Below are 27116 nucleotides of genomic sequence, written 5' to 3'. Positions count from 1 at the left end.
CCAGAAATTTTGAGCAGGTTTTGTGCAGGTTTTGTGAGAATACAGAAGTAGAGAAGAGGTTGAGTCCCGTCTCTTAGCATTAAAATCTTGGCTCTGCCCCTTACTAGTGGTCTCACGTGGACTATGGGAGATACTAAATGATCTCACAGGGTTGCTGTTCTTGTTAGATGAGATCACATAGAAAGGATTTGACACATAGTGGATACTCAGTCAATATGTTTTCCATTTGCTTTTCAGATGACCTTGGTTATCACCCACTTCTTGTTTTTTAATCTTTCCACCTATATCATTGTTGTTTCCCTAACTGGATTGTAAGCTTCTTGATGACAATACAGTAGGCTCACTTACATGCTCTCTGCTTTCAGATACTCCTTATTAATATTTTCCCATTTAATTCTAATCACGGTGTCATGATGACTAAATTGAGGTATAAGAGGCGTAAGTATTTCATTTAATCCTTTTATTGACCCTAGGATGTAGGTACTATTATTATCCTCAATTTACAGGTAAGGAAGCTGAGGCCTAGAGAAGATAAGTAACTTGGCCAAATGATGTAGAGTTGGAGCTAAAAAGAGCCAATCTGGATCATAACTTTGATCCAAGGCTTTTTCTACTACACACAGCCTCTTCTTTGATTCTCCGTGGCGTTTAGCAGAGTAAGTACTTGACACATCATGAAGTATTTATTTGATTGATGAACTGTAGTAGACACTATGCAGGTAGAGGAGGTGAATAAAAAAGAATTAGAAAAACTGCCAAGTATAGACTGTTATATGGTGTAAACAGAAACCAACATATAGGGCGCCAGCCCGGTGGCTTAGTGGTTAAGTGTGCACGCTCCGCTACTGGCGGCCCGGGTTCGGATCCCGGGTGCGCACCGACACATTGCTTGTCGGGCCATGCTGAGGTGGCGTCCCACATACAGCAACTAGAAGGATGTGCAACTATGACATAGAACTATCTACTGGGACTTTGGGGAGAAAAAGGGGAAAAAAAAAAAGGAGGAGGATCGGCAATAGATGTTAGCTCAGGGCTGGCCTTCCTCAGCAAAAAGAGGAGGATTGGCATGGATGTTAGCTCAGGGCTGATCTTCCTCACACACAAAAATAAATAAATAAATAGAAACCAACAGATAGCATTGCTGAGGGGATGATAATCTCAAGGAAGAGATCTTAACCTGCAAGGCCCCCTCGGAGAACTTCAAGTTTTGAGATAGTCTTAGAGTACTTAGTCACGGATTGCGTGCAGCCTCCTGATTTTCCATTGGGAAGAGGCTCCCTTTTCTCTGCCCTCCTGCCCCCCAAATGAGCAACTGTTTACATGTTGAGGAAAGAGCGTACCATTGTGCTCATGGCTTGGGCCCTCCTCATTTGCAGCTCTCAGAAGCTTGAAGCTGTTACCCAATCTAAACAGGGCCAAGAGTTCATAGTCCAAGTGACAGGACTGGTGATTCCTCGTGTATCCAGGGGTAGGAAGAAATTCAATGAATGCAGAGTGTAAGGGTCCCAGCATTATTTCCTACCCAAAGAACCTTAGTGACTGTACATATGGGAGCGTCTGCTGAAGAGTTTAAAAAAAGAAAATCTTTGTGTTTATAAAAATAATCCATCAATCAGATGTGTTGACTCGGCACTCTGTCAGCTACCTCAGTAGGTACTTGATGTACATCATCTCATTTAGTCCTCGTGATCGGCCTCTGAACCAATTAACAGATGAAGGCAGAAGGGCTCTGAGACGTCTCCCTGCAGTACATGGCAGAGCCAGGGACTGGCTCCAGCTCCCGGTGACTCCAAAGCACGTGTGCCTCTCACAGTGCCATGTCACCTCACCACGGGCTTTCTATGGAACATTTAGAAGACAGACTAGTTAAGGAAGCAAAATTTCCCACAATTCCACTACCTCTAAACAGCCATTCTTAACATCTTGGTGTATTTTTTCCCAGTTTTGTATCTATGTGTGCACATGCATTTTTCTTTTTCATTATATAATTGGGATCATGCTGGTTCACAGCCAGCTCTTTTTTCATTTCTTAGGCGTAAACATTCTTCTGTATCATTAAAAATGTCAAACATGATTTTCAGTGGCTTTTTAACGCCCCATCCCCTGTGTTATTCTTGCTTGCTATCACAAAGCATGTACAGCTTTAATTCAACAACTTCTTTGGAATTATTTTCAACCTATTCCCTTTGAACTGTGAGGACTGGGGAGATACAGTCTAATATTTAGATTGGACAGTGACTAAAGAGGAGACAGTGTTGTTTTTTTAAAACCAAAGTCACTGTTTTTATTAGTTTTACTCAAGGAGGAAGATGTATGATGCCCTACTTATAAAACTTAACCTTAAATCTGGACTTGTTTTCTTCTGTCTCTGACAGAAAAGACAAGCTCCTCTGAAGCGAGAAGCTGCCCTCAGCTGTGAGTCCTATGCAAGATCACTAATGATTACCTGGCATTTCTGCATCACAGGCGGGTCCTCAGGTGAGTCTCCAGACTTCCACTGCTGGGGCAGAAAGTGTAAATGATTCAGAAGGCAGTTAGCTTTTTCTCTCCTGTCTTCTTACTCTCCCTTCTGTAGTCAGGAGGGCTACATTAATTTGTTTTGAGAATTCCTGATGAGAGACCCACATGTTAGAAAAGGCTTGTTGTTTAACAGATGTGAATCAGTGTTGAAAAGGGGCCATAGAAGTCCCCCAATATGTTGACATGGGAAGAGCCTCATGTGAGCTTTTTATTCTTGATGATGTTTTCATGTGGGCACTGCTTTGAGTGAAGTAACCTAATAAAGAGATTGTTTTCAAGAAGTCTGGATTTCTGAATAATTCATTTCAGTGCTTTTGTCTGCTGGGCTGATTAGGTATTTTGGATAGAATGACAAAGTTATCAAGCATCTAAAGAAGTCTCAGTATAGGAGGCTCCGTGGACCAGTGCTGTGTGCTCTAGGCTGATAGCCAAAACCATCTTTTGGGAAAAGACGATTGCTGGTGATTTAGATAAAAATATAATGGATAATTGAGAGCCTCTGTCCAAAAAGTGCCAGTCAGTGGATGGGAGCAGTTCTGCTCTGAAGTGTTCATCAGGCCTTGGCAGGATGGGGACAGTAAGGACAACATTACAAGTTATACATAAAACAAAAAGTATTCAAGTTAGTGGGTTGTCTTGCATTCTGGAATCATGTGCCTTTGGCTTCTGTAGTGTTAAAATGGCCCTTTTTTAAAAAATGAAAGGCGTCTTTTGTGCTGGACACAACATAGATACCAGTAAATATTTGTTGACTGAACGGATAAATAAAATAATGGTGACAGTAAATAATCATGTTTGATATTTTCCTTCAGATCTTTACTTGGCAAAGTAAAGGTTGACTGCTCAGTTTTGGCATCTGAAATGTTGTGGACTATTCCAGAAAATGCAAATATCTAGGAAACTTTGACTTAGAGGATGCCTGGTTTGACTTAGAGCTTTGTGGATGAAATCGATTTGTGCTTTGTTCATTAGCGATTACAGAGCCTGTACCTGATGCCAGGTTCTGTGCTCTTTCTCTTAAGAAAATATAATTATTTAATACAGGAAAAAGCATTGCTGGTCTTGGTGCGTTGCATGAAAGGAGCTGATAGGAAGTTGGGACTTGTGCCAGGAGACCTATTAGCTCTTTGGAAGGTGCTGGAGGGTCCTGAGTAGCTCTCTGCTGTCACCGAAGTCCCTGCCCGCCCTTGGCTCGTGAACTCCTTCCTGTGTGTTTTTCACATAATGACCTACACTAGCCACTCGCCATTGTTCTTGCAGGGTTTGTGTGAGTTTGCAAACATGTTCACCGTTTCTCAGACCTCGAGAGCATGGTTCATCGATAGAGCCCGTCAGGCTCGTGAGGAAAGGCTTGTGCAGAAGGAGCGGGAGCGGGCAGCCGTGGAGATTCAGGCCCACGTCCGGAGTTTTCTCTGTCGGCGTCGACTGAGGAGAGAAATCAGGTGGGTACCGAGAACCCCTCTGTACGTTTTCTCTTGCTCCCAATTGATAGCAAGAAAGGACTGCCTTTTTCACTTACAGCTCTTAAAAAGCCGTCCAGCTGTCATGAGCCCCTAAGTAAACATGCCTCTTTACCCTTCCCTCCTCAGGAGAGAGATGGATGAGTGTTTTACGGCAGATGACTCGGGGTCCAGTAAAAGAAGTGCACTTTGTATTTTTAAGATTGCCAGGAAACTGCTGTTCTTGTTCAGAATTAAAGAGGATAATGAGGTAAAATAATAATAGGAAACATACATCGTGCTTACTATCTGCCAGGTCTTTTTGTAAGTGTTTTATGAATGTTAACTCATTTAGTCCTTACAGCACCCCTGTGAGATAGGTTCTGTTACCCCTGCATCCTGCCCGTTTTGTTTCCGTGGGATGTGTTTTATAGGGATTATGTCCAGTGCTTCTGGAAATCGTCACAATTCTTCTCACATTGCGTATTACAAGCACTTGGACTCAGATACATACAGGAGTCAGGCAGGTTAGGGAAATGAGTGAAAGAAGCCATTTATGAGACAAAACATAATACAAGTCATAATAAATGGTAACTGACAGGTGGTAGTGGGGAGGACATCAGAGGGAGTCATGGGGTCTGTGGTTTGCCCATCCAGGGCTGCTGCTGCTTGGGTCCAGTCAGTGATGGACTGATACTCTGATTTTGTAAAGAGATGCTGGAGATCTTTACGCTCAGTTTTCTAATTTGTGAAAATTGGTAGCTAATTTGAAATGTCTTTTAAAATCTGCAAACCAAACAAAACATGCCAGTTGTACCTTTGGGATTAGAATGATCAGCCTAGAAGATACAATGCCAGGGAAGCAGCTAGTTACCTGTAAAGTACTAACAATACCATTGAGGAGTGACTCTGTCACCAGGGGTTAGGCATTCTATTGCTGAGCTTCACATTGTGCCAGACCTAGGCACTGGGGCCCCAGAAGGAAACAAGATGGACAAGGTCTCTAGCCTCATGGAGCCTGTAGCCTAGTAGGAGAGAGAGTAGTGTGCTGGCACACGGTCAGGTAGATGAGGACAGGCAGGCACAGTGAGGTGACCCCTGTTTACAGAAGAGGAAACTGCAGCTCAGTGTGGTGGAGGGCCACCCAGGGCCACACCACTTTTAAGGGTGGATCCAGGGTTGGTAAAGCCAGAGTGTAATCCGGTTTCCAGTTTCCACTTTTCTTCCTTTTGCATTGCAAGATAAAAGTGATGATATGACAGTTTGTGAGGGGAAAGGCAGTGTCCATGGTACTTACAAAATGGCAGACAGGAGAGCATGGTTTAGGAGACAGCTGCTCGTCTGCAGAAAACCAAGCCCAGTTCACCAGATTGATTTGTTTTTCAAAAGGAACCCCAATCTAAACACATGCGTAGGGCCTACCCAGCCTGTGGGCCACCAGTGTGAGGGCCTTTCTTTAGCCTTTGTGATCCTCAGTTTCCACATCTGTGAGAAGGCGTTAAGTATGATCACGTATGTGAGTCACCTGACATAATGCCTACAACATGCCAAGTGCCCACTGAACATTTGCTTCTTTCCCATTTCTCCATTAGTTGTGAGAATTTATAACCCCCGTTCTGCCTCTTTGCAGAGATTTGAGAAGTTGTGTCGCTGCATCCTGAGCAGCATGGATGCTGAGAACGAACCCAAGGTAAGTGGGATGGGAGCTGGAAAGTCTCCCACAAGCTCTCAAGCCAGCCTATTTGGCTCCGAAAGATCCTGTTGAATGTTATGACTCTGTTAGTTCACACACATACACAAATAAGTAATGGATCAAAAATACTAACAAAGTACAACTGATTACCTTAGTCTCTTTGTTATCCAGGAAGCTGTTCTGCTCTTGCCTCTTACTCAGAATGGTCAATTCCCATACTAGGCTATTTTATCTTTAGCTTTAGTGTTAAAATATGTCCTCTTTGCTTGTTATTCATCCACTCATCCCCACTGCCTTATCTGGCACTGGACTTAGCTGAATGGTCCCATTCCAGTAGCTAGAACATAATTACATAATGTAATTTGATCCCTGTAACTGCCCATTACATTTCTATTTTGTCTGCTTGTAGGTGTGGTATGTGTCCCTGGCTCTTTCCAAGGATCTCACCCTCCTATGGATTAAACAGATCAAAGACATTCTGTGGTATTGCTGCCAGTGTCTTCAGCAGCTCAAGGTAAAAAAAGACAACAACAACAAAAACCGTAAATATATCCTTCCTATTTGAGGCCTTTAGAATATGTTTTCAGAGTCCTCGTGGTTCCCTCATAGGTGTACCTTTGGGGATCTATCAGTCAGAATCCAGTGAGGAATTATTAGAGCCCATGTCCTAGGAGAGAACAAGTTCGATACTGTTATCAATATGAGCCCTTCTTTCGTGTACAGTATTTTGTTTTTTGTTTCTTTTTGAGGAATATCAACCCTGAGCTAACATCCATGCCAATCCTCCTCTTTTTGCTGAGGAAGACCGGCTCTGAGCTAACATCTATTGCCAATCCTCCTCCTTTTTTTCCCCCAAAGTCCCAGTAGATAGTTGTATGTCATAGTTGCACATCCTTTTAGTTGCTGTATGTGGGACACGGCCTCAGCATGGCCGGAGAAGCAGTGCGTCGGTGCGCGCCCGGGATCCGAACCCGGGCCGCCAGTAGCGGAGCGTGCGCACTTAACCGCTAAGCCACGGGGCTGGCCCAACATGCACAGTATTTTGAACATTGACCTGCACTTACTGCAGTCTTGATGCCAGGGAATTTGTTGTCTTCCTTTCTATTCTTTTGATATAAAGGGTACTTTATAGTTTATGTTATTATACTATTCAGGCCTCCTGTTACAAGTGCAGAAACCCAGCATGAGTGCAGCTAGTAATACCTACAAGCTAAGCAAGAAGGAGACTATTTTGTTATAGAATAGGCAGCTGGGGATGACTAGAGCCAGGGGTTTCTGGATTCCCCCTCTCATTCCTTTCTCTCGTCTCTGCTCCCTCTGGGGATCACTGTGTCCTCTCCTGCTGTAATCATGGTAGCCAGCAGTTCTGGCCTCACATTCTTAATCTGTCTTGACCAATGAGAAAAGGGAGGCCTCCCTGACCAGTTCAGATGTTTGGGAGGACTCGTAAAGGTTCAGTGGGATCATGGTCTCAAGTCTGAACTGGTCACAGTGGCAAGAGAGATGGGGTACTGCCACTGGCGCGGCCTGGTCCTGTGCCCACCCTTGTGTTACGAGAAGGTGGGCAGGGGTGTGAGGAGTTGCAAACAGCAGCCATTTCCACTTTGCACCTAGGGAGGAAGAAGTTTCAGGGGCAGAGGCTTGGCAAGGACTCAGGAAGCAGCTGAGCGATGGAGCAGATGTCCCCAGAGCCCCTAGTTATCCATTCCCAGCCATCTCTCTTGAGATTGTCTCGGGAATGGCTCTCTTGGCCTTGACTGCCACCAAGCATGAATTATAGTCATGATTCTGATAATAACCAGTATTACATAGAGTTATCTATGTGCCGGGCACTGTTTTTAGTGCTTTGTGTACATTAACCCCTTTATTTCTCACAACCCTATGAAGAAAGCAGTGTTACTATCCCTAGTCAACAGATGAGGAAACTGAGGTACAGAGAGGTTAAGAAATTTACCCAACATCACACAGCTGGTTAAGTGGTGAAGCCAGAAGTCTGAGCCCAGAGTCCCTGTTAGGTTCAATTGCATCTCTACTCTGTTGCTCCTGCATACGTACATACATACGTACACGTACAGCAAGCCAGCCCTGGTCGTCTTGTTTGCCAAGAATTCTCAAATCCCATGAGTATTTCGGATTCCATGGTCAAGCACTAGTGTCCTGAAATCGCTGTCATTTAACTGCTGAAGTGGTCATTCCCCAAGAGAAAAAGAATCAAGACTTACTTATAATCCCGACTCACTTATTTGAGCCTGAGTGCACTCAGAAAAGTTGAAAAATGGTTGCTCCATTGTCTGGGACTGGAGGGCGTGTGTCTTAGTTTTACTCTCTTTATTGTTTCCAGCCTGAAATTTTACAAGACTCCAGACTTGTCACGCTGTACCTCACAATGCTTGTCACCTTCACAGACACTTCAATGTGGAAAATTCTCCGGGGAAAAGGTTTGTGGGACTTGTTGCAAATCTTTCCTGAGTAGCATTTCCATAGAGAGCTTGGCGACCTTTTCTCCTTTTTCAGAAGCATTTCCACTGCCACAACCCTCAGGGAAGGCCCTGAAACCTTATAAATAAAGATACTCTCAGCGTTTTTCATCAGATTGCATTACAGTATCCAAAATATGTTCAGTCTTGTGTGTTATACTCTCTCCCTTCTTGGGATTTGTGTTTTAAGGCACAGTCCCTCTGATCTCATATTTCCTAACTCTCATAGCACCTTAGCCTCCAAGTGATAATATTCCCTTAAGTCTTGTCGTTTCATTTGGAGACTCATTCAGCAGCAAATAATTCTGTTTCACCCATAAAATTTGCATTGTAAAGCTGCCTTCTTCCCTGGATATTGTACTTAGCCTCAGGTGTTTCATATATTCACTTCATTTATGCATTCAACAATAGCCTACTTTGTGCCTGGTACTGTGCAGACCCTGGAGATGCAGAAAAGGTCGCTTCCCTCAAGGGCTTTTGGTGCTGAACTGCTGCTGTGTGCCCGCCCTTCCTCACAGAACTGAAATAGAAGTCACATATATGTGAATTCAGTCACACGCTGCACAGTGACATTTCGGTCAACAGTGGACTGCATACCTGACAGTGGTCCCGTAAGCTTAGTACCGTGCGGCCTCTCCTAGGGGAGAGGAGGCAGCCATGGAGAGCAAAAGTGCCAGGCCCTGCAAGGAAATTAGAAGAGGTGCTACAGGAGCTCAGAGACCGGGAAGTGACTTCTAGCTAGGGAAACGATAGGACCCAGCACCTAAGAGGTGACACTAGAATACCAGAGAGGGGGCATCTCCCTGTAGTCTGGTACCAGACCAAAGGAGAGAGGAAGGCCAGCCAGGGAAAACCATGTTTCCTTGTGGCCGTGGGCCGGGAGCACAATGTCCTGTCCCATGTAAACAGTTCACATATGGCCAGGGGCTTTTTTCTCAGACTCTTTTCTTCATTTAGGTGAGAGTCTTCGACCAGCCATGAACCACATTTGTGCAAATATAATGGGACATCTCAACCAGCATGGATTTTATTCTGTGCTGCAGGTCTGTGACCCCGTCCCCTAATATGTGACCTCATCCTCCAGTACTTGAACTTGGATTTTTACATCTAGGGCCCTCCTCACAGAAACACTTTTTGCAGGAAGCGTATAATGCCTGGCGTCCTCTTCTCCCTCCCCTGCCGTGATTTGCAGTGCTTTGTGGGAGGGGAGAACAGTGGCCTGGGGTCCCTTCATCTCACTGCATTGTTGGCCACAGGGATAATCCACTCACATGAGATTTAAACTCGGGAAGGAGGCCTCAGGGCTTGTTCCCTCAGCTTCCTTCTTGGTTGGTGTCTGGAATTACCTTTCTGGCTCTGTGTCCTCAAACAGCCTTCTGTCCACGCTGCACCTGTTGTGCCAGTTGACACATCGGGGAATTATCAGAAGCCTCATCGCTGTTTAGAAGTACTTGGGAATTCTTGAGTTTGAGAGGCAACATTGATGTGGCCCTTCCTTCTGCCTTGTACTGAGACGGGCTCTTTCCTGGTTGTGTCATTTTCTCCTCACAGCAGCCCTGTGAGGGGGTGTGGCAGCTGAAGGTGGTGTTATCAACAGTTCCTCTCGTGAGGAAGCTTCTGGACACCATAACGCTGAATGCTTCTAAAATAATGAGTGTCCTTGAAATTTTAAGTCTGGTATTTTTATTGGCTGTTAATTTTTTTAACTTTATTATTTTAAAAATTTAAACATAGTATTTAAAGTAGAGAGTGGTGTGATGAACCTCTACACCCATTACTTTTCTCTCCCTTCGTTTTTAAAAAACATTCCAACACAGTTTATCTGAAGCACTCATTCCAGTTTTATACTTGTTTTCTACACACAAATGAATATAAAGTTGGCGTCGTCCGCTGACCAGTTAAAATGTTCTTTTCAGATATTGTTGACCCGTGGCCTGGCGAGACCCCGGCCTTGTCTGTCGAAAGGCACTTTAACTGCAGCCTTTTCTCTAGCCTTGCGGTAAGTAGGAAGTCATAGCTGGGGGCTGGCATGCTTCTGGAGGCTTCTCCTCTTGCTTTTCTTCTCTCATGTTACTCGTAGAAGGTGTTGGCTTGCCCACTTTGTCGGAGTTTACAGGAAGTGTTGTTCTTGGTGAAAGTGAGACATGTGTGATTGCTCTCTTTCTTAATCTTCCTTCTCTACCCTGAGTATTTTTGCATCATGATTTGAGGGAAGCTATTCAAAATGAATTGCTTTCGTTCTGCCAGGGGCTAAGATACAATCAGTTTTCCTCTTGAGCTTTTAATTGATAAAATAAAGGAAACCTAAGAGCCGGAGGAGGCCTAGCAAAGTGTTGTGAACCTGGGTTTAAAATGTTAGAATTTGGAGACTAGAGAGGATGTGATATTTGCCTTCACTTAGTCAGTTGGAAGATGTAAAGTACGTAAGAAGCTAAATATTTCCTTATAGAAATTATACCTGCAATTCTGAGAACCACCAAGTGTAAAAAGCTATGCTTGTTAATAGATCCAGAACATTCTTGAACTGTTGAGAGGAACACTAACTTGAGATATTAATAAGATAACTTGATAATCTTAATACTCAAGAGAATAAAAACTTGGGAAAGAAGGAGTGTGTGGTCAAACCAGTTTGGTAAAGCTGCCTGCTCTGCCCTCTCCTGCTAATCCACAGCACCTTACTGCTGAAAGCTGTGATAAGTCCTGTGGTAGCAAGGCCCTTTGGGCTCATTTAATCTGATGTTGGCCCGAATGTATCTGAACATGGAATACCCTCACCCAATTTTTGGATGGTGGAGCATGTCTGTTAATATCCCATGTTTTCCATGGTACACCTATTTGGAAAATGATGATCTAGAGCAGAGGTCGGCAAATTTTTTCTGTAAGGGCCAGCTGGTAAATATGTTCGGGTCTGTGGGCGAACGCAGCTTCTGTCAAAACTACTCTGCCATTGTAGTGCAAAGCGACTGTAGACAATACATACGCAAATGAGAATGGCTGTGTTCTAATAAAACTTTATTTACAAAAATAGGCAATGGGCAGAATTTGGCCTGTGGGCCATAGTTTGCCAACCTCTGGTCTAGACTGTGCTTTCCGCTAACCACTGGCCACATGGGGCAGTTTAAATTGAAATTAAGAATTCAGTTCCTCAGGGTGCATTAGCCACATTTCAGGTGCTCAGGGGTCACATGTGACTAGTGGCAACAGTATTGGGCTGCACAAATACGGAACATTTCCATCATCACAGAAAGTTCTACTGGACAAGGCTGGTCTAGAGCAGCACTGTCCAATAGAAGTATAATGAGAACCGCATTAAAGTCGAAAGAAAGGGGAAATTAAGTTTAATGATATATTTCACTTAAACCAGTATATCCAAAATATCATTTTTACATGTAATCAATATTTTAAAATTATTTTAATGAAAATTAAATAATTTATTAATTATTCTTTTCATACTGAGTCTTCAAAAACTGGTGTATATTTTACACTTCCAGCATATCTGAATTGGGACTAGCCACGTTTTAAGTGCTTGGGAGCCACATGGCCAGTGGCTGCTGTATGGGACAGCACACGTCTGGATCTCTCTAGCATACCTCATAACAGAGGAACAGGATTCCGCCGGTTATGCTATAATTAGTTACAGAAGTAGAACAAATTATCCAGTGAACACTCATACCTTCCTTCCATACTTTGAGAGAAGTCACATAGAGCTGTATTTGATGAGCTGTAACGTCCAGGTACAAACAGGTTTTCCTGGTAGCAGGCTTACTGCCACTCCCTTCCTGAGTCACCTTCTGGGGGAGCTCGTTCCAGCAGCATCGCCCGCTCTTCTCTTCTTTCGGAGGCAGAGAAGGGTCAACATGCAGATGCCTGAGCTCTGGAGCACAGGAGCAGCTCTGCCGCCTCCTCCATCTCCTGAAAACACAAATCCTTTTCTCTGTTGCAGCCTCCCTTCCCTGCCCCAGTATGACTGTCATTCACAGTGTGTTTCACCAAGAGGGTCACATCTAATTATTCCACCACGTTTCTTCTCCTTTAAGGATTAATAGCATCCATCGTTTTAGGTTTTTTCTCTATATATGTTAGAATCCATTGACTCACTTATTAAGCCTGGGCTGCTCTAAAGCTTTTGTCTTAAACGATGCACTTTTTCTCCCTTCTGAGTATTTGTGTGTAATTGAACATGACCAGGACGTTTTAAAACAAGATATTCAGTGGTTTTGTCATACGAGATATACTACTGAAAGTCTATAAAGTCATAAATGATATGTTTAGACATGATCACCAAACCCTATAATACAAATAGCTAACATTCAAATGCTCTAATACACGTTCTATTATCTGTGTTTTATAGATGAGGAAGCTAAGGCCCAGAGAGGTTAAGCCACTTGCCCTTGGTCACACAGCAGGGAGTGGCAGGGCCGGGAATTAAACCCAGTCTGTCTGATTCCAGAGCCTATACTCTTTACTCCTTATTCTTTATAGTTGCCTCACATATTGGACACATTTTTGTATTCTAAGTACAATATATGTTTCTTGAATTAATGGCACATGGGAACCTTCCCAAACTCACCCTGTTCCGTTTGTTATCTGGACCTCTTGTTTGCCCGTACACGTCTGCCTGCTAGCCCTGGTTTCTGTCTTTCCCTGTGTGCCTGTCCAGCTCACCGCTGCAGCGTGAGCTGTGTGTTGGCGGGGACTGTGCACTGACTCTCCCTCACCCTCCTCCCCTGCTGTGCCTAACACCAAGGTCTGCACAGAATGTGTGCCCTGTTAAACTTATAACTGGCAGTCCATTTGTAGAATTCGTCATCTGAGGGGCTTCAGTGCAGCAACTGCAAGTAAGCTAAGAAAGATTTTGATGACTTTGTGCTGGGGAAATAGATAATAGGAAATTGAGGGAAATGGAGTGTTTGGGGTGTGTGTGATCTTTTGAGACTGGCCTCCTGCGAGGCAGCCCCACATCCTCACTCCTGGTTGGCCAGGCTGAGTTACTTGGGGCTGTGGCTCAGGGTGGAATCCTTAGATTCCATTGAAAGCCCCAGAGAAGGAAGGCTCCTGCCCTTCCTGCCCCCATGGCGATGGCAGTCGTCCCCTTGGAAGTGGGAGGTGACGAGTGACAGTTTCGGTGGCATTCTCTTGTCGTGTGCTTTTCCTCTATCTAGGGAATTGTTTAGTCCTGATATAAACCTCTTTCCGACATGCAGAAAATAACTTGATTCTCTTTTAGAGAATTCTCTTTTGTCCATCTCAGCTCAGTGAGTTTAGCTGAGTTGGTCAGCCTCCTCTAGACAAGTGGTTAATGTAGGCACTGATATTTTGAGCATGTCTACCTTGTAAAATTTTCTTGTCCCAAAAAAGGTATACTTGAAAATAAAAGTTTATGATATAAATTCCAGTAGTCTAAATCCCAGTAACCTATCTGCTCATTGCTATTCGAACACATTAGCTAGAAGAGATCATTTTCCTCCTGTAAGTTGTTCGCATTATCTATTTTTTTTCCGTCTCCATGGCCACTGGGTGTTTTTTTAAATAACAACTTTATTGAAGTATAATTCACATATCATACATTTCACTCATTTAAAGTATACAATTCGCTGGTTTTTAGTACATTCACAGAGTTGTGCAACTGTCACCACTATCTAATTCCAGAACATTTTAATTACTGCAAAAAGAAACTCCATCTCCATTAACAGTCACACTTCTTTCCCCCTCCCAAAGCCCCTGGCAACAACTTTCTGTCCCTTTGTATATGCCTGTTCCAGGCATTTCCCATAAATGGAATCCTACAATATGTGGTCTTTCGTGACTGGCTTCTTTCACTTTGCATAATATGTTCATCCATGTTGTAGCATGAATCAGTTCTTCCTTCCTTTTTATGGCTGAATAATATCCCAACATATGGATAGACCATGGATAGGTAGATTTGGGTTATTTCTACTTTTTGGCTATTATGTGTAGTGCTGCTATGAACATTTAGGTACAGGTTTTTGTGCGGACATGTGTTTTCATTTCTCTTGGATTTATTCCTAGAAGAGAATTTCTGGGTTGTGTGGTAACTCTATGCTTCACTTTTTGAAGAACTGCCAAACTTTTCCAAAGCAGCTGCACCATCTTCCATTCCCACCAGCATCATACGAGGATTCCAGATTCTTCGAATTCTCACCAACGCTTGTTATCTTTTGTATTATAGCATCTTAATGGATGTGAAGTGGTACCTCACGGTCATTTTGATTCGCAGTTCCCTGGTGGCTGCTGATGTTAGTCGTCTCTTTGTGGACTATTAACCATTTGTGTATCTTTGGAGAAATTTCTGTTTAGATTCTTCCCATTTTTTAATTGAGTTGTCTTTTATTGTTGAGTTGTATGAGTTGTTTATATGTTTTGAATAGAAGTCCCTTATCAGATACATAATTTTCAAATATTTCCTCTGATTCTGTGGGTTGTTTTTTCACTTTCTTGATGGTGTCTTTTGAAGCACAAAAGTTTTAAATTTTAATTGTAATTTTGGTGTCATATCTAAGAAATTATTGCCTAACCCAAGGTCACAAAGATTTACTCCTGTGTTTTCTTCTAAAACTTTTATACTTTCACTTATAAAACTAGCACTTAGGTCTGTGATCCATTTTGAGTTAATTTTTACATATGGTGTGAGGTAGGTGTCATTATCTTATTTTAATGTTTATCTCTTTTTCTGATTCTGAAAGTAATATATGTTTATTGTAAAAAAAAAAAAAAAAACCTGGGTAAAGCAGAAGAGTATAAGGAAGAAACAATGTTTCTCACGATTCTACAACCCAGACTTACATTGTTAACATTTTTAAATCAATTTTCCTGGTTTTTTTTTTTTATTTATATATATTTGTGTGTTGATATATACATATTTAAATATTAAAATCATAACATATGTATTTTAAATTGCTCAATTGAAGTGTGAGTTATTGGTGAATTATCGCATAGTAAACACATCTGTGTAGCACCACCCTAGTTGAGAAATAGTCAGAATTCCAGAAGCCCCTTTTCTCCTCCCCCCAGTAACTATCCCCTCCCTCCTCTTCTGCGTTTTTTTAAAGTTTATTATAGTGTGAGCATTTTCTCATGTCAGTAAAACTTCAAAACTGATTTTTCCTAGCTGCGTCATGAGACTGTACTGCCATTACCTAGTGGATGTCTCCATTTTCAGCCTTCAGTTTTCCCAGAAGTCCTGTGAAGCATAATTTCAGGGGATTTGGGGGCGTTGGTAGGGTTGTTCTCTTGTTCCAGGTTCACGTGCAGACCTGTCTGAATCAGGTGATCTGTCTGTGTCTAGCCCTGTGATTGCTGCACAATTTTCAGACAATCTGATTCGGCCATTCCTTGTCCACATCATGTCCGTGCCTGCTCTTGTGACTCATCTCAGCACAGTGACCCCTGAGGTAAGTGGGCTCTGTGCATTCCCCCCAATTCCATTTTTGCCTTCCTACTTAGAAATTAGAAAGTAAAACATTTTCTCTGTTCATTTCCGCCTCTTCTGATATTTCTTCCAAATCAGTAGCCGCTGTAGACACTCATGTTAGTAGCAAAAAGAAGCAGGTTCTCATCTTCGTTAATTTTCTTCTTGGTGAGCGATAGCACACTTGGCAACTAGGAGGCGGTCTCCAGGTGGTCAGGTTCATGCTCTAGAGGGAATTCTTCCTGTCAGCTTCCACTTTAACTCTCTACAACTGTTTGCAGCGCCTCACTGTTTTAGAATCTCATGACATGCTTCGTAAATTCATCACCTTTTTAAGAGACGAAGATCGATGCCGTGATGTATGTGAAAGTTTAGAAGGGTGCCATACGCTTTGTCTAATGGGTGAGTACCTGGCTGGAATTTGATTGTATTTTGGGCATCAAGAAAAGCCCAAGTGCTTTGCCTTTCACCCTACTGGAGATCACAGCTATTTTTAGTAACAATTGGAAGAGCTTACGGTAAAAGACATGTGATCAAATAGTTAAAATAGACATGTAAAATTGAAAATCACGTGGAAAATATATCAACCTGACAAACTGGTTGAGTGACTGTAAATGAATGTTAAATTTCAACCCTTAGCTTCCTGGCAGCCAAGGAAAAATGAAAATGTGATGAGTTGCCTGGATAACTCTTATCTCCAGGGAGTAGGGAGGGCGCAGTCAGGTGGGGCTTAGATCAGACCAGGGCCTGCATTATCTGTTTCACAGTGTTTTCATTGTAGACAAAGAAAGGGTTTATGGATAGAAGCATTTGAAAACAGCAGAGGTACATAATTCTTATTGCCTAACTAGAAGAAATTTATTTTACATAGAAAATGTTCTTAGGGCTAAATTTTAAGGGAGTTTATAGCAAGAGTCCTCACACAAGGCATATTAAACAACTTGGGTGAACACTGAAGAACAGTGATTTCCCAGGGCATTCAGATATTCTTCAAAAGGTCATTTGTTAGTTGACCCTTGATTTGAAAATCTTAGTGTAGTATTAAGGTGTTGTACTAACTAAATATCACATATCTCTGTGTGCCTGACATTTTGCATGTTATTTCATATAATCCTCACATCAGAAGTGGGGATCATTAGTCCAGTCTTACAGAAGAGCAAACGGATTTGAGAGGTGAGTTGAGGGTCACACAGCTCGTCTGTGACAGAGCCAGGATTTGAAGCCAGGTCAGCCTGTTTCTTAGCCTGCACCCCGCTGTAGCCCCAGCACTGGCAGGGGCCTCTACATGGAATTTCTTCCCGCATGTGGATGTGGCTGCCTGAGCCACAGGCAGAGAGCAGGGCTGGGAGGTGACGAAGCGTGTCCGTCTGAGCCCATTGCCCTCAGCCTTCTGTCTTTGTAGGCAACCTCCTGCACTTGGGCTCCCTCAGCCCCCGAGTGTTAGAGGAGGAGACAGACGGGTTTGTGAGTTTGCTCACCCAGATGCTGTGCTACTGTCAGAAGTACGTGTCTCAGAAGAAATCCAACCTGACCCACTGGCACCCTGTCCTTGGCTGGTTCTCCCAGTCTGTGGACTACGGGTGAGTCTGGAGGCAGAGCGCTGTCTCTGCTGCCTCCTCCTGCCTCTCCCTCCACCTGCCTTCTTCCTGCTTTCTCCCTTCCAGCTTCTGTGGCTTTGTTTCTTATTACAAAAGTAATATATACTCATTGTATAAAATATACTTAAGAGCAAAAGAGAATAAAAACCATCTCATAATGCTACTAACCCAAAGACAGCCTGGGTGAACATCCTTTCAGTCTTTTTCCTATCTATGAATATCAACAGTTTTTTCACAAAAATGGGATCATATTATCTTATATTTCATTCTTTTCATTTAGTATATTATGAACCTTATCTATCAATATTATCTTTTCTTCTTCAGTATCACTTTTATTGATTGCCTAGACTGCCATATTTTGGGGATGACTAAAATAAGACACATGATTCAAAGGGAATAAAAGTCACCCCAGATCCTTTTCAAGAGGTTGAATATAAATTTAAATTTTTTTTTTTTTTTTTGTGAGGAAGATCAACCCTGAGCTAACATCTGTCACGAATCCTCCTCTTTTTGCTGAGGAAGACGGGCCCTGGGCTAACATCCATGCCCATCTTCCTCTACTTTGTATGGGACGCCGCCACAGCATGGCTTGACACGCGGTGCGTAGGAGCGCGCCCAGGATCTGAACCTGCAAACCCCAGGCTGCCGCAGTGGAGCGCGCACACTTAACCACTACGCCACTGGGCTGGCCCCTAAAATTTTTAATGAAGAACTCAAAAATATTAAAAAACGCTAGGCTAGAAGATAGAGATTAAGTAAGGTGCATCACAAATTTAAAAACATGTACCCTGGGCTGAGATGAAGTGGGTCTCAGGAGCTAAGGCAGCTGTGATGGCGAGCTGTTTTCTTGTTAGCTCTCTGCCTGAGGCCTAGCGTCCCTGGCAGGTGCCCTTGAGGCAGAAAAGTGAGGGCTGGGGGGGATATCCCCAGATTTTCTCCGTTTTCCTTATACCTGAGTGACATCCAGTTAAAAAGGCTGCTTGCTAGCTGATGACTGAGTGTGCTGCCCCAGCCTGAAGGGGGTGGGGCGTGTGTGTTGGGGAGTCAGGAGGGATGCTGTGGGAGGAGGCTGGGGCAGAAGAGCACAGTAGTGAACAGCCTGATCTGAGCTCCACTCTTTTTGGGGGACCTTGGACAAGTCGCTTAACCTCGCTCTCCTCGTCTGAAATATGGGGATGATTTTCACAGTCCCTCTGGTAGGGTTGTCTCAAAGGACTGAATGAGATGATGCGTGTAAGCCTGCACAGGCCTGGCCCACACTCAGTGGGCGGAGGCTATTACCACTGTGATGCTGGAGGACCCTGGGAGCTGTTATAGAGTCTCCAGCAGGGAGGGGATGAGAGCGGATTTCAGGGCGTGATTCTGATGCTGGGGTGCAGTGTGGAGTGGAGAAGGGGGCACTTGAAGGCAAGGAGACTCAGGAGGCTGGTGAGTCAGCGAGATTTGTGGGCCAGGCCTGCAGGTTAGCTGTGAAGAGAGGGCAGCACAGTAGGCATAAGATGGCTTTTGTTGACTGGGTGGTAAATAGAATGGAATTAGGGGGAAGAACAGAGAGCGCGCGTCTGGGAGATGGCTGTGACATGTGGAGCCTGGGGACCTGGGGAGAGCAGTAATGGTGTTGGCGGCACAGGAGGTTTGGGTGGAGCGACAGGGGATGAAGAGGTCAGTACCTGACACATTCCGGCCTCAGCGGCCGTTTGTGGATCCCATTTTTTTCCTCATCTTATTTACCATGTTGAGTTGCAGGCCCCAGCTCCTCCTCCAAGTGGAAGGCCCCTTAGGGAGTGGAATGGGCTTTCCCTGGCCATCCATCAGGTGGAACTGACATGCCTGGTCTCCTGCTCTCTCCTAGCCTTAACGAGTCAATGCCCTTGATCACCAAACAGCTGCAGTTCCTGTGGGGGGTGCCTCTGATCCGGATCTTCTTCAGTGACATCCTGAGCAAGAAGCTGCTAGAGAACCAGGAGCCAGCTCATGTGCAGCTGGCATCCCCACAGAACGTGCTTCCCGTGAAGAGTGAGTGGCTGGAGCAGGCCTGACCCCACGGCTCTGCTTGGCTGAAGTGCAGCTCCTGATCATCCCTGTGTGCCTGGCCCCCTCTGTTGTGTTATGCTCTAACTTCTTGAGAGTGCCTAAATCAATTTTACATTTAGCGAAACAGTGACAGAAAATCCTTAGGAATAGAAAACAAGGACCAGGGGAATATAAATAGATGAACAAAATCAAGAGATTTTGTATATAGAGAAGAATGTCCACAGATAGATGTTCCCTGAGAGCCACCGTGGTTATGTCTGAACTTCCATTTGGCTCTGAATTTCTAGCAGCCAAAATGAAAAAGGGATTTGTGGACCCTTTCTTACTTCTCATTAACAAGAAGAAGACTCATTTCTTAGGGGAAGTAGAGCTTTTCTCAATTCCTAATCATAAAGGCAATCTTCCATGTGGGGCTCCTTATAAAGGGGACACTGGGTCACTGACCAGGCTACCACTTCAGCAGGGCCCCCACTGCAGGGTCAAAAATGGGTTCCATGGAAACGTTCTTGTTGCTCTCTCTAATCAAAGTTAAGGAAATGCTGCTAACATAGTTGAGTGGAGTTACCTGCCTGTGGTAGATTTCCAGGTTCAGGGTAGCTTTGCTTCTGCCATCCAGTGTGTTGCAAAGCTCCATCTCGTAGCTGTCAGTGAGCACAGGCTCAGTGTAACTTCAGCAGGATATAGATGGGAAGATTTAAAACTAAAGTTGAATACAACCCAAAATGATTATCAGTACTTGAGATCGATGCCCCTACTTCCACCTGACAGCACAGAAAATTGGGAATCAGCCAGGCCCCCCCGCCTTTGCCCCTCTTCCCCTAATATAGTTCTCAAAATTTTTACCTTTGTGGATCCTGAAGATAACTCGTACAGTAGAAGAATCCCCTGTAAGAACTGAATGTGCCTGGCTTGTTCTGAGAAATTTTCTGATGTTCTGAAGAGGTCTTTGGGTTTCGTGTAGAAACTTATTGTTAATGCTTTGCTAATTTATCCCAAGGAGATGACTTGAATCAAAGCAGCAGCCCCACCGTCTGGCTCTGGGTGTAAATTGGGAGCTTTTTGGAAATGCTCTTCCCTTTACAGGGTGGAATTTGGCAGATGGCTGAACTTCTGCTCACACATTCCTTCTCCTCCCCGTGCCAGATCTCCTGAAGCGTGCGTTTCAGAAATCTGCATCCGTTCGGAATATTCTCAGGCCTGTCGGGGGTAAACGTGTTGACTCTGCGGAGGTACAGAAGGTTTGTAACATCTGCGTCCTCTACCAGACCTCGCTGACGACGCTAACCCAGATCCGGCTGCAGATCCTCACAGGTTTGGAGCCTGAAGCGGCGTCTTCCATCCCTCACGTCTGGCGGATAATTTTTCTTAGAAAAAGTTTATTTTCTTCTGGCTTCCTTGACTCAGAGAATAGATGTGAAGGAAGGTATTTTTGAGCTCTTCTTAGAGGTTGGCACACCTCAGTTAAATAGCTCAAACTAACCTCCATCTTAGCACTTCCAGTTCATTCCTGTGGCTGGGCTCTTATTTTCATTGTGAAGTACAATTTGCTTTTAAAAAGTTGTGATGTTTTTCTGTGTAGAAAACTAGAAAAGACAGAGAAGCTGAAAAAAGAAAACTTAAACCACTCTTAACCCCACAGTCCAAAGATAACCACCTATACCTGAGTGTAATACACACATATATATGTGTGTATGTGTGTGTGTGTGTGTGTATGTATATATGTAGATAGATTGAAATATATAGTTTTATCCTTCCCTTTTCATTAATCACTTTATAAGCATTTTATCATGTCAAAAATTCTTCCAAAACCTTATTTTTATTGGCTGCGTAATATCTCATTGCATGGATATGCCCAACGTTTCCCTTTTTAGCTGAGCAAGGAAGAAAGTCCCCTCTGTGAGCACAGAATTGGGCATCAGGGGCTTTTATGTTGTAGCGTAGAAGTTGTTAGTATGAACTGGTGTTATGTAATCCATGAGGCTGTTTATTACGTAAAGGAATAAGAACTTCTCTGTTGCATTTTAAATTTTTGTAAATCATAAATTGATGCTGCTTCTCTCTTTCACACTTATTTATTCATCTTCAGATATTTATAGAGCACCTCTGTGTGCCAGGCACTGAGGATATAGAGGTAAATAAGACAGCCAAGGTCTGTGTTCTCAAGGATTATATTCTAGCAGTGGAGAGACCAATAATAAGCAAGGGAAAAATATATTTAATGTATTGATGGGCACTATGACTGAAAATAATGAAACACGGTGTTGGCTTGGACTGGAGCAGGGTTTCTCAGCCTCAGCACTGTTGACATTTTGGGCCAGATAATTCTTTGTTGTGGATGCTTGTAGAATGTTTAGCAGCCTCTAGCCCACTGATGCCAGTAGCACCTCCCTCCCCTCCTGCCCTAGTGTGACAACCATACATGTCTCCAGACATTGCCAGATGCTCCCAGTGGGGCGAAATCGTCCCTGGTTGAGAACCACTGGACTAGTGTGATGGAGATGGAAGCAGGAGGATTATCATGTGTTTCAGAGGTAGGGTCTACGGGTCTTAGCGGGAGATTGGATTTGGGGGAATGACGACTAAAGGTTCCAAAGATGATGCCAGCTTTTTGGTCCCATCATCTGTGTGGATGGCGGTACCATTTGTGGAGCTGGGATGACCATCTGAGGGCAGGACTTGTGGGGCATCAGGAGTTCTGTTTTGGCTGTGATCCGTGTACGGGGCCTGCTGGACCTACAGCAGGGATGGCAAGCGGGCATATGAGTATACTGTGTGGGGGCCTGGGGAAAGGGTTGATGTGTAAAGCCTTGAGCCTAGGGCAGGTTCCCTAAGGAGAGTGCAGAGGGAGAAGAGAAAGGGCCAAGACTGAGCCTGGGTGCCCCAGCACCCAATGTGAGGGTTTGGGAAGCATACTGAGTGAGATGATTTTGAGGTGACGGCCTGTGTCCTACTTTTGAAAATGACCACAAATTTAAGCACCCGCTGTTGTCCCAATGAGAGAATCTGAAAAGAAGCTTTTTGGCTAACTTGAAAATATATGCTTTTAAGAATGAAGATAAACTAGTCTAAAGTGTATGTATAACATTCAGTCTATTAGTTTAGTGATACACAGATTATAGAAAATAACATACTTGTTTCAGAAATACTGCTGTTTTTCTACTCTCACAATTTATAAAGCTTGATTGTTGATGTTCCTCACGTGCATGGGCTGGCCCTGTGGCCATGTGCTGCTCCTCTGACAGCTCTCCAGAGCACAGTGTCTTCATGTCCTTCTCCGTTGCTTGGGCTGCAGCCCTTGTGGAATTGGTATATGATGCTATACAAGAGTGTTTTCATCCAGACCATGAGTGCCCGTTCACATAATGTGAAGGCAATTACTTTTCGTCTTTTGTCCTATAGGAATATATTTGTGATCTCCACAGCGTTACTATTGACTCTGTTTCTTTTTTAACCTATTTTTAAATTGTGACATTTCCGCATTTTGTAACCACATCCTCTGACCCTTCAGAATGTGAGGTCAAACCTTTAGGAATAATAACTAAAGGGGTATTACATTTCTTTGCCTCCTTTACAGTTCCCTCAGTTCACCCTCTAAGCATCCATGAGTACCATTGATTGTCTCCCCACCCCTACTCCAGGCTAATCTATCTTCCCCAAATAGTTCTTTGTTCAAAATTAAGTAATTCAGAGTGCCTATAAAATGAGAGGTATTATAAAGACTCAACATAAGGTGACTACCCCTTTTCTAAGGAATAATTTGAGGAACACATCTTACTATTTATTTAGTGACACATGGAACTTCAGAGCCAGACTTCCTAAATCAGTAGTGTATTAATAGACTTAAAATGTAACAGTGATATAGCTTGTGCGTCTGAGGCCTTGTAGCCGTCAGGAAGCCAACTTAAAACGTCCTCTGCTTCACCCGAGGTTAAATTTTTGTTGAACACTTCAGAGTATCTCTGAATTCATTGCTTTCTCATTTTTATCATAGAATAATAGAAGTAGATGAGAGGAAAGCTTTGCTAAGTGTAAGTGAGCCTGCAAGATGGTTTAAAGCAGAGGTTGGCAGATTATAGCCACGGGCTGAATCTGGCCCACCGCTTACTTTTGTAAACACAGTTTTGTTGGAACACAGCCACATCCATTCATTTATCTATTGTCTGTGGCTGCTTTTGTGCTCTAATGGTAGCATTGAGTAGTTGTGACAGAGCATCAGGCCCACAAAGCCTAAAAATATTTATTCTCTGGCCCTTTTCAGAAAAAATTTACTAATCCCTGATTTAAAACATAAACGCTGAGTCAGACAGACTTGGGTTCTGGTCTTGGCTGTAGCACTTATTGGCTGTCTGATTTGGGCCGATTACTCAACCTCCGTGTGCTTGTTTCCTCCCTTATAAAATGGAAGTAACATTGGGTTTCACAAGGTGGAAAAGAGATGATGCGTGCAAAGTACTTACAGTGCTATCTGGCACATAGTAAGCACCCATTAAATGTTAGCTGTTATTATCATTGTTATTCTCATGGTGATAATGATTTTCTTGGTAATTGTACCTTCTTTCTCTCACATGCATTAAATGTTCACTAAGAGGTGTAAGTGTTTTGTTTTCCCAGTGGATAGGAGAAATAATGGACCGGACGGAGCCCCACCTGAAGCTTAGATTTCTCTGTCTCTTTCCAGGTCTCACTTACCTTGATGACCTGCTGCCCAAACTTTGGGCATTTATCTGTGAGCTGGGGCCCCATGGAGGGTTAAAGCTCTTCTTGGAATGCCTAAACAATGACACTGAAGAGTCGAAGCAGCTCTTGGCCATGCTGATGCTGTTCTGTGACTGTTCCCGGCACCTAATCACGTAGGTTGACTGCTGTGGGGCCGAATTCCTTTCCTAGAATGTGGAGAGACCAAATTACAACGTCAGTAAGGAAGCAGTTGCTGATGTGATTACTACAAATGTTTGGACCTGTGTGGCAGGGTCATTAGAAGAATTAGACGAGAAAGCAGTGACAGAGTGGGTGGCACGTAGTAGGGCTTCCACAGTTGTTGCTTCCCATTATTTCAGGGGAGCTGGGTCAGCACCACTGAGTGTGAGCTTTAGTCTCCTGGAGCTGGGTTCAAATCACCTTGGCCATTACTCACTGTGCTAGGTAGTTTACTGGAAAATTCCAGAGCCAGGGAGCCAAGGTGCAAAACCTGGCTCAGCTACTTACTAAGACACTCTGGGCAAGGGGGCAAGAGGCTCCACCTCTCTGAGCCTCAGTTCCCTCATTATAGATTATAGGAATAACAATAACCTCTTAGCACCTTATTTGTTAGCATTAGAAGAGATAATGTACACAAAGTACTTAGCACAGTCCCTGGAATATAGGAAGAGCTCACTACCTGTCGGCTATTATTCTTATCATTACCGTCAAGCTGCCCCCCGGGCAAGTTGCTTAACCTCTCTGAGCCTCAGTTTCCTCATTAGTAGAATGGAGATAATATTACCAATCTGATAGGAGTAAATGAGAAAAGGAATGTCAAGTACCTGGCGCAGAGTGAGAAATTAACAAAATATTAGTCCCATTCATTTCCTTTGTTCTTTAAGCTTATGCATCTGCTTGCCTATTTAGTATTCTTTTAGTTCCACTTTTTCCCAAGAGATTGGGCAAAGATAGATGATAGAATGGACCTCAGGCAGTTAGGTTCAGGCTAGAGGACACTGGGGATCAGGGACATGTAGGTGGCCAACTGGGTAAGAATCATGGAGGGAGGGACTCAATGAGCAGCTAGAAGCAAGAGCAGGGGTCTGTAGCTGCTGGTGAAGACACGCTGAATTGCTGGGTCACAGGTAATCCAAGAATGTGTCATATTCTACAGTGAATAGAGCAGTTTTAGGATAGAACTGTATCTTAAATGGCTCGTTTATTTATATATTCTTTCAGACATTTATTCATTCACTCATAAATACTTGTCAGTACCTACTAAGTGCCACTAGTGTCTGTTGTAGATGCAGAATAGGATTCCACAGCTTTCCTCAATAGACACAGACTCCCAATCAAGATTCCTGATGTTCAGGCGTGAATTAAGAAAGTGTCTCAGGGGCCGGCCCCGTGGCTTAGCGGTTAAGTGTATGCGCTCTGCTACTGGCGGCCCGGGTTTGGATCCCGGGCGCGCACCCACACACTGCTTATCCAGCCATGCTGAGGCGGCGTCCCACATACAGCAACTAGGAGGATGTGCAACTGTGACGTACAACTATCTACTGGGGCCTTGGGGAGAAAAAAGGAAAAAAAGGAGGAGGATTGGCAATAGATGTTAGCTCAGGGCTGATCTTCCTCACAAAAAAAAAAACTATCTCAGAGCCTTATGAATAAGAAAAATATAGAGTAGAGCTTATTATTTTTTTCTTCCTCAACTGTATTTTTTAACTTTTTACTATGGACAATTTCAAATAAATAGAAAATGGAGAGACTAGTATAATGAACCCTTGTGTGCCCATCACCAGCTTCAGTAATTGTCAACTCATGGCCATTTTTGCTCCCTCTATACCCCCACCCGCTCACCTCTCCCAGGTTATTCTGAAGCAAATCCTAGACATCGTATCATTTTATCTATACATTTTATCTAAAGGATGGAGCTTACTTAACCTTATTTTTGTCTATGAAGTCTACACATCTCATTTTTTTCCCCTTTTTCTCAATGGGAAATGATGAATAATTTTCTGTCTGCTTTAGGATCCTTGATGACATTGAAGTTTATGAAGAACAAATTTCATTCAAACTGGAAGAGCTGGTCACCATCTCCTCTTTTCTGAACTCCTTTGTGTTTAAGATGATCTGGGATGGAATTGTAGGTAAGGTGAAGATGTCAGCCATCGCGTAATTGAGCCTACATGTAGGGAGGCCACAGTCTGTAACATCAACTGGTTCTTAGCTTTATTGTCTGTCAAAGTTAATCAGAAACACACCTTTATTCACATAATTGGAAGCTTTATTTCTTCACTTTCTATCTGTGACCTCCTAAGATAATAGTGTGGTTATGGAAGTCTTAATCTCCCAGGCATCCTTCAGGATTTACATGTATGTGTGAAGGATTGTTAATTTTGCCCTGAACCTCCTTGTGATTCTTTGAGTTGATTTCTGTGAAAATAAAACATGTGCCAGGTCACACTTCAAATTAGAGTTCACCTCCTGCAGTGTTTCCAGTTGTTCAATACAAAGCTCCTTAGATTAAAAGGTCTTTTGGATGACATACTTGTGGGAGACAACGTGAGTGATTCTAAGAGATACTCAGGTCCTGCAGACACTTGGAACATACCCAGGGTACCTTTTAATTCCATTGGTTCCAAGTAAAATCCAGAGTGAAGGAGATGAAGACCTTGATGGGACTTGATGATGACAATGGAAGGAGACAAGAGGCTGTCCTCCAAACTCCCCAGTTCTGATCAGCTCTGTGAGTGACCCTGCCATGTGTTTGCTCCACAGAGAATGCCAAGGGCGAGACCTTGGAGCTGTTCCAGTCCGTCCACGGCTGGCTGATGGTGCTGTATGAGCGGGACTGCCGGCGGCGCTTCGCCCCCGAGGACCACTGGCTGCGAAAGTGAGGACCGGGGCTGGGAGAGGGATTCATGGAGGCCAGAGACCCCTTCACCCTGCTGCCGGCAGCAGAGCTGCCCGAGTGCTCTGCACTCATGTTCTAGGGCACGAGAGGGGTTTGTCCCTCTCCTGCCTCCTCCTTCTGCATCAGGAGAGCTGCTGTTCCTATAAAGCACCTGTTAGCACAGGTCACCAGCAGTCGCTTCTGATAAGACATGCTTACACTGAAGATGATTAGAGCTTGTTAGTGGTGACAAAGCCAGATCACATTTAGCAAATGTTTCTTACCCAAACTGGGGAGAAAAGTTCTTTCAGCTGAACTGAACAACAGGTTATGATTGTTAAATGGTAGTT

At 43.7% G+C, this 27116-nt stretch overlaps 1 protein-coding gene across 5 annotated transcripts in view; it reads left to right on the top strand.

Moving 5' to 3' along the window:
- Positions 1-27116, top strand: part of UBE3B (ubiquitin protein ligase E3B) — a 53287-nt gene that overhangs the window by 1126 nt on the left and 25045 nt on the right. For 3 of the 5 annotated variants that reach the window (XM_058531622.1, XM_058531620.1, XM_058531618.1), the window contains exons 2-18: positions 507-656; positions 2376-2478; positions 3781-3962; positions 4110-4230; positions 5590-5649; positions 6062-6166; positions 7994-8090; positions 9087-9172; positions 10046-10128; positions 15436-15541; positions 15840-15960; positions 16961-17138; positions 19009-19172; positions 20334-20501; positions 23869-24040; positions 25902-26020; positions 26652-26766. In XM_058531622.1, the coding sequence (XP_058387605.1) occupies positions 3802-3962; positions 4110-4230; positions 5590-5649; positions 6062-6166; positions 7994-8090; positions 9087-9172; positions 10046-10128; positions 15436-15541; positions 15840-15960; positions 16961-17138; positions 19009-19172; positions 20334-20501; positions 23869-24040; positions 25902-26020; positions 26652-26766 (1856 nt within the window). In that variant the 5' untranslated portion in view covers positions 507-656; positions 2376-2478; positions 3781-3801. The remainder of the gene's footprint in view (positions 1-506; positions 657-2375; positions 2479-3780; positions 3963-4109; positions 4231-5589; positions 5650-6061; positions 6167-7993; positions 8091-9086; positions 9173-10045; positions 10129-15435; positions 15542-15839; positions 15961-16960; positions 17139-19008; positions 19173-20333; positions 20502-23868; positions 24041-25901; positions 26021-26651; positions 26767-27116) is intronic. The other 2 variants (XM_058531621.1, XM_058531619.1) reach the window with 1 other exon arrangement.

Source organism: Diceros bicornis, chromosome 35 (genome assembly GCF_020826845.1).
Source record: "Diceros bicornis minor isolate mBicDic1 chromosome 35, mDicBic1.mat.cur, whole genome shotgun sequence".
Classification (NCBI taxonomy): domain Eukaryota; kingdom Metazoa; phylum Chordata; class Mammalia; order Perissodactyla; family Rhinocerotidae; genus Diceros; species Diceros bicornis.
The sequence above is the reverse complement of the archived record's forward strand: the minus strand, read 5'-3'. Positions and strand labels throughout refer to the sequence as shown.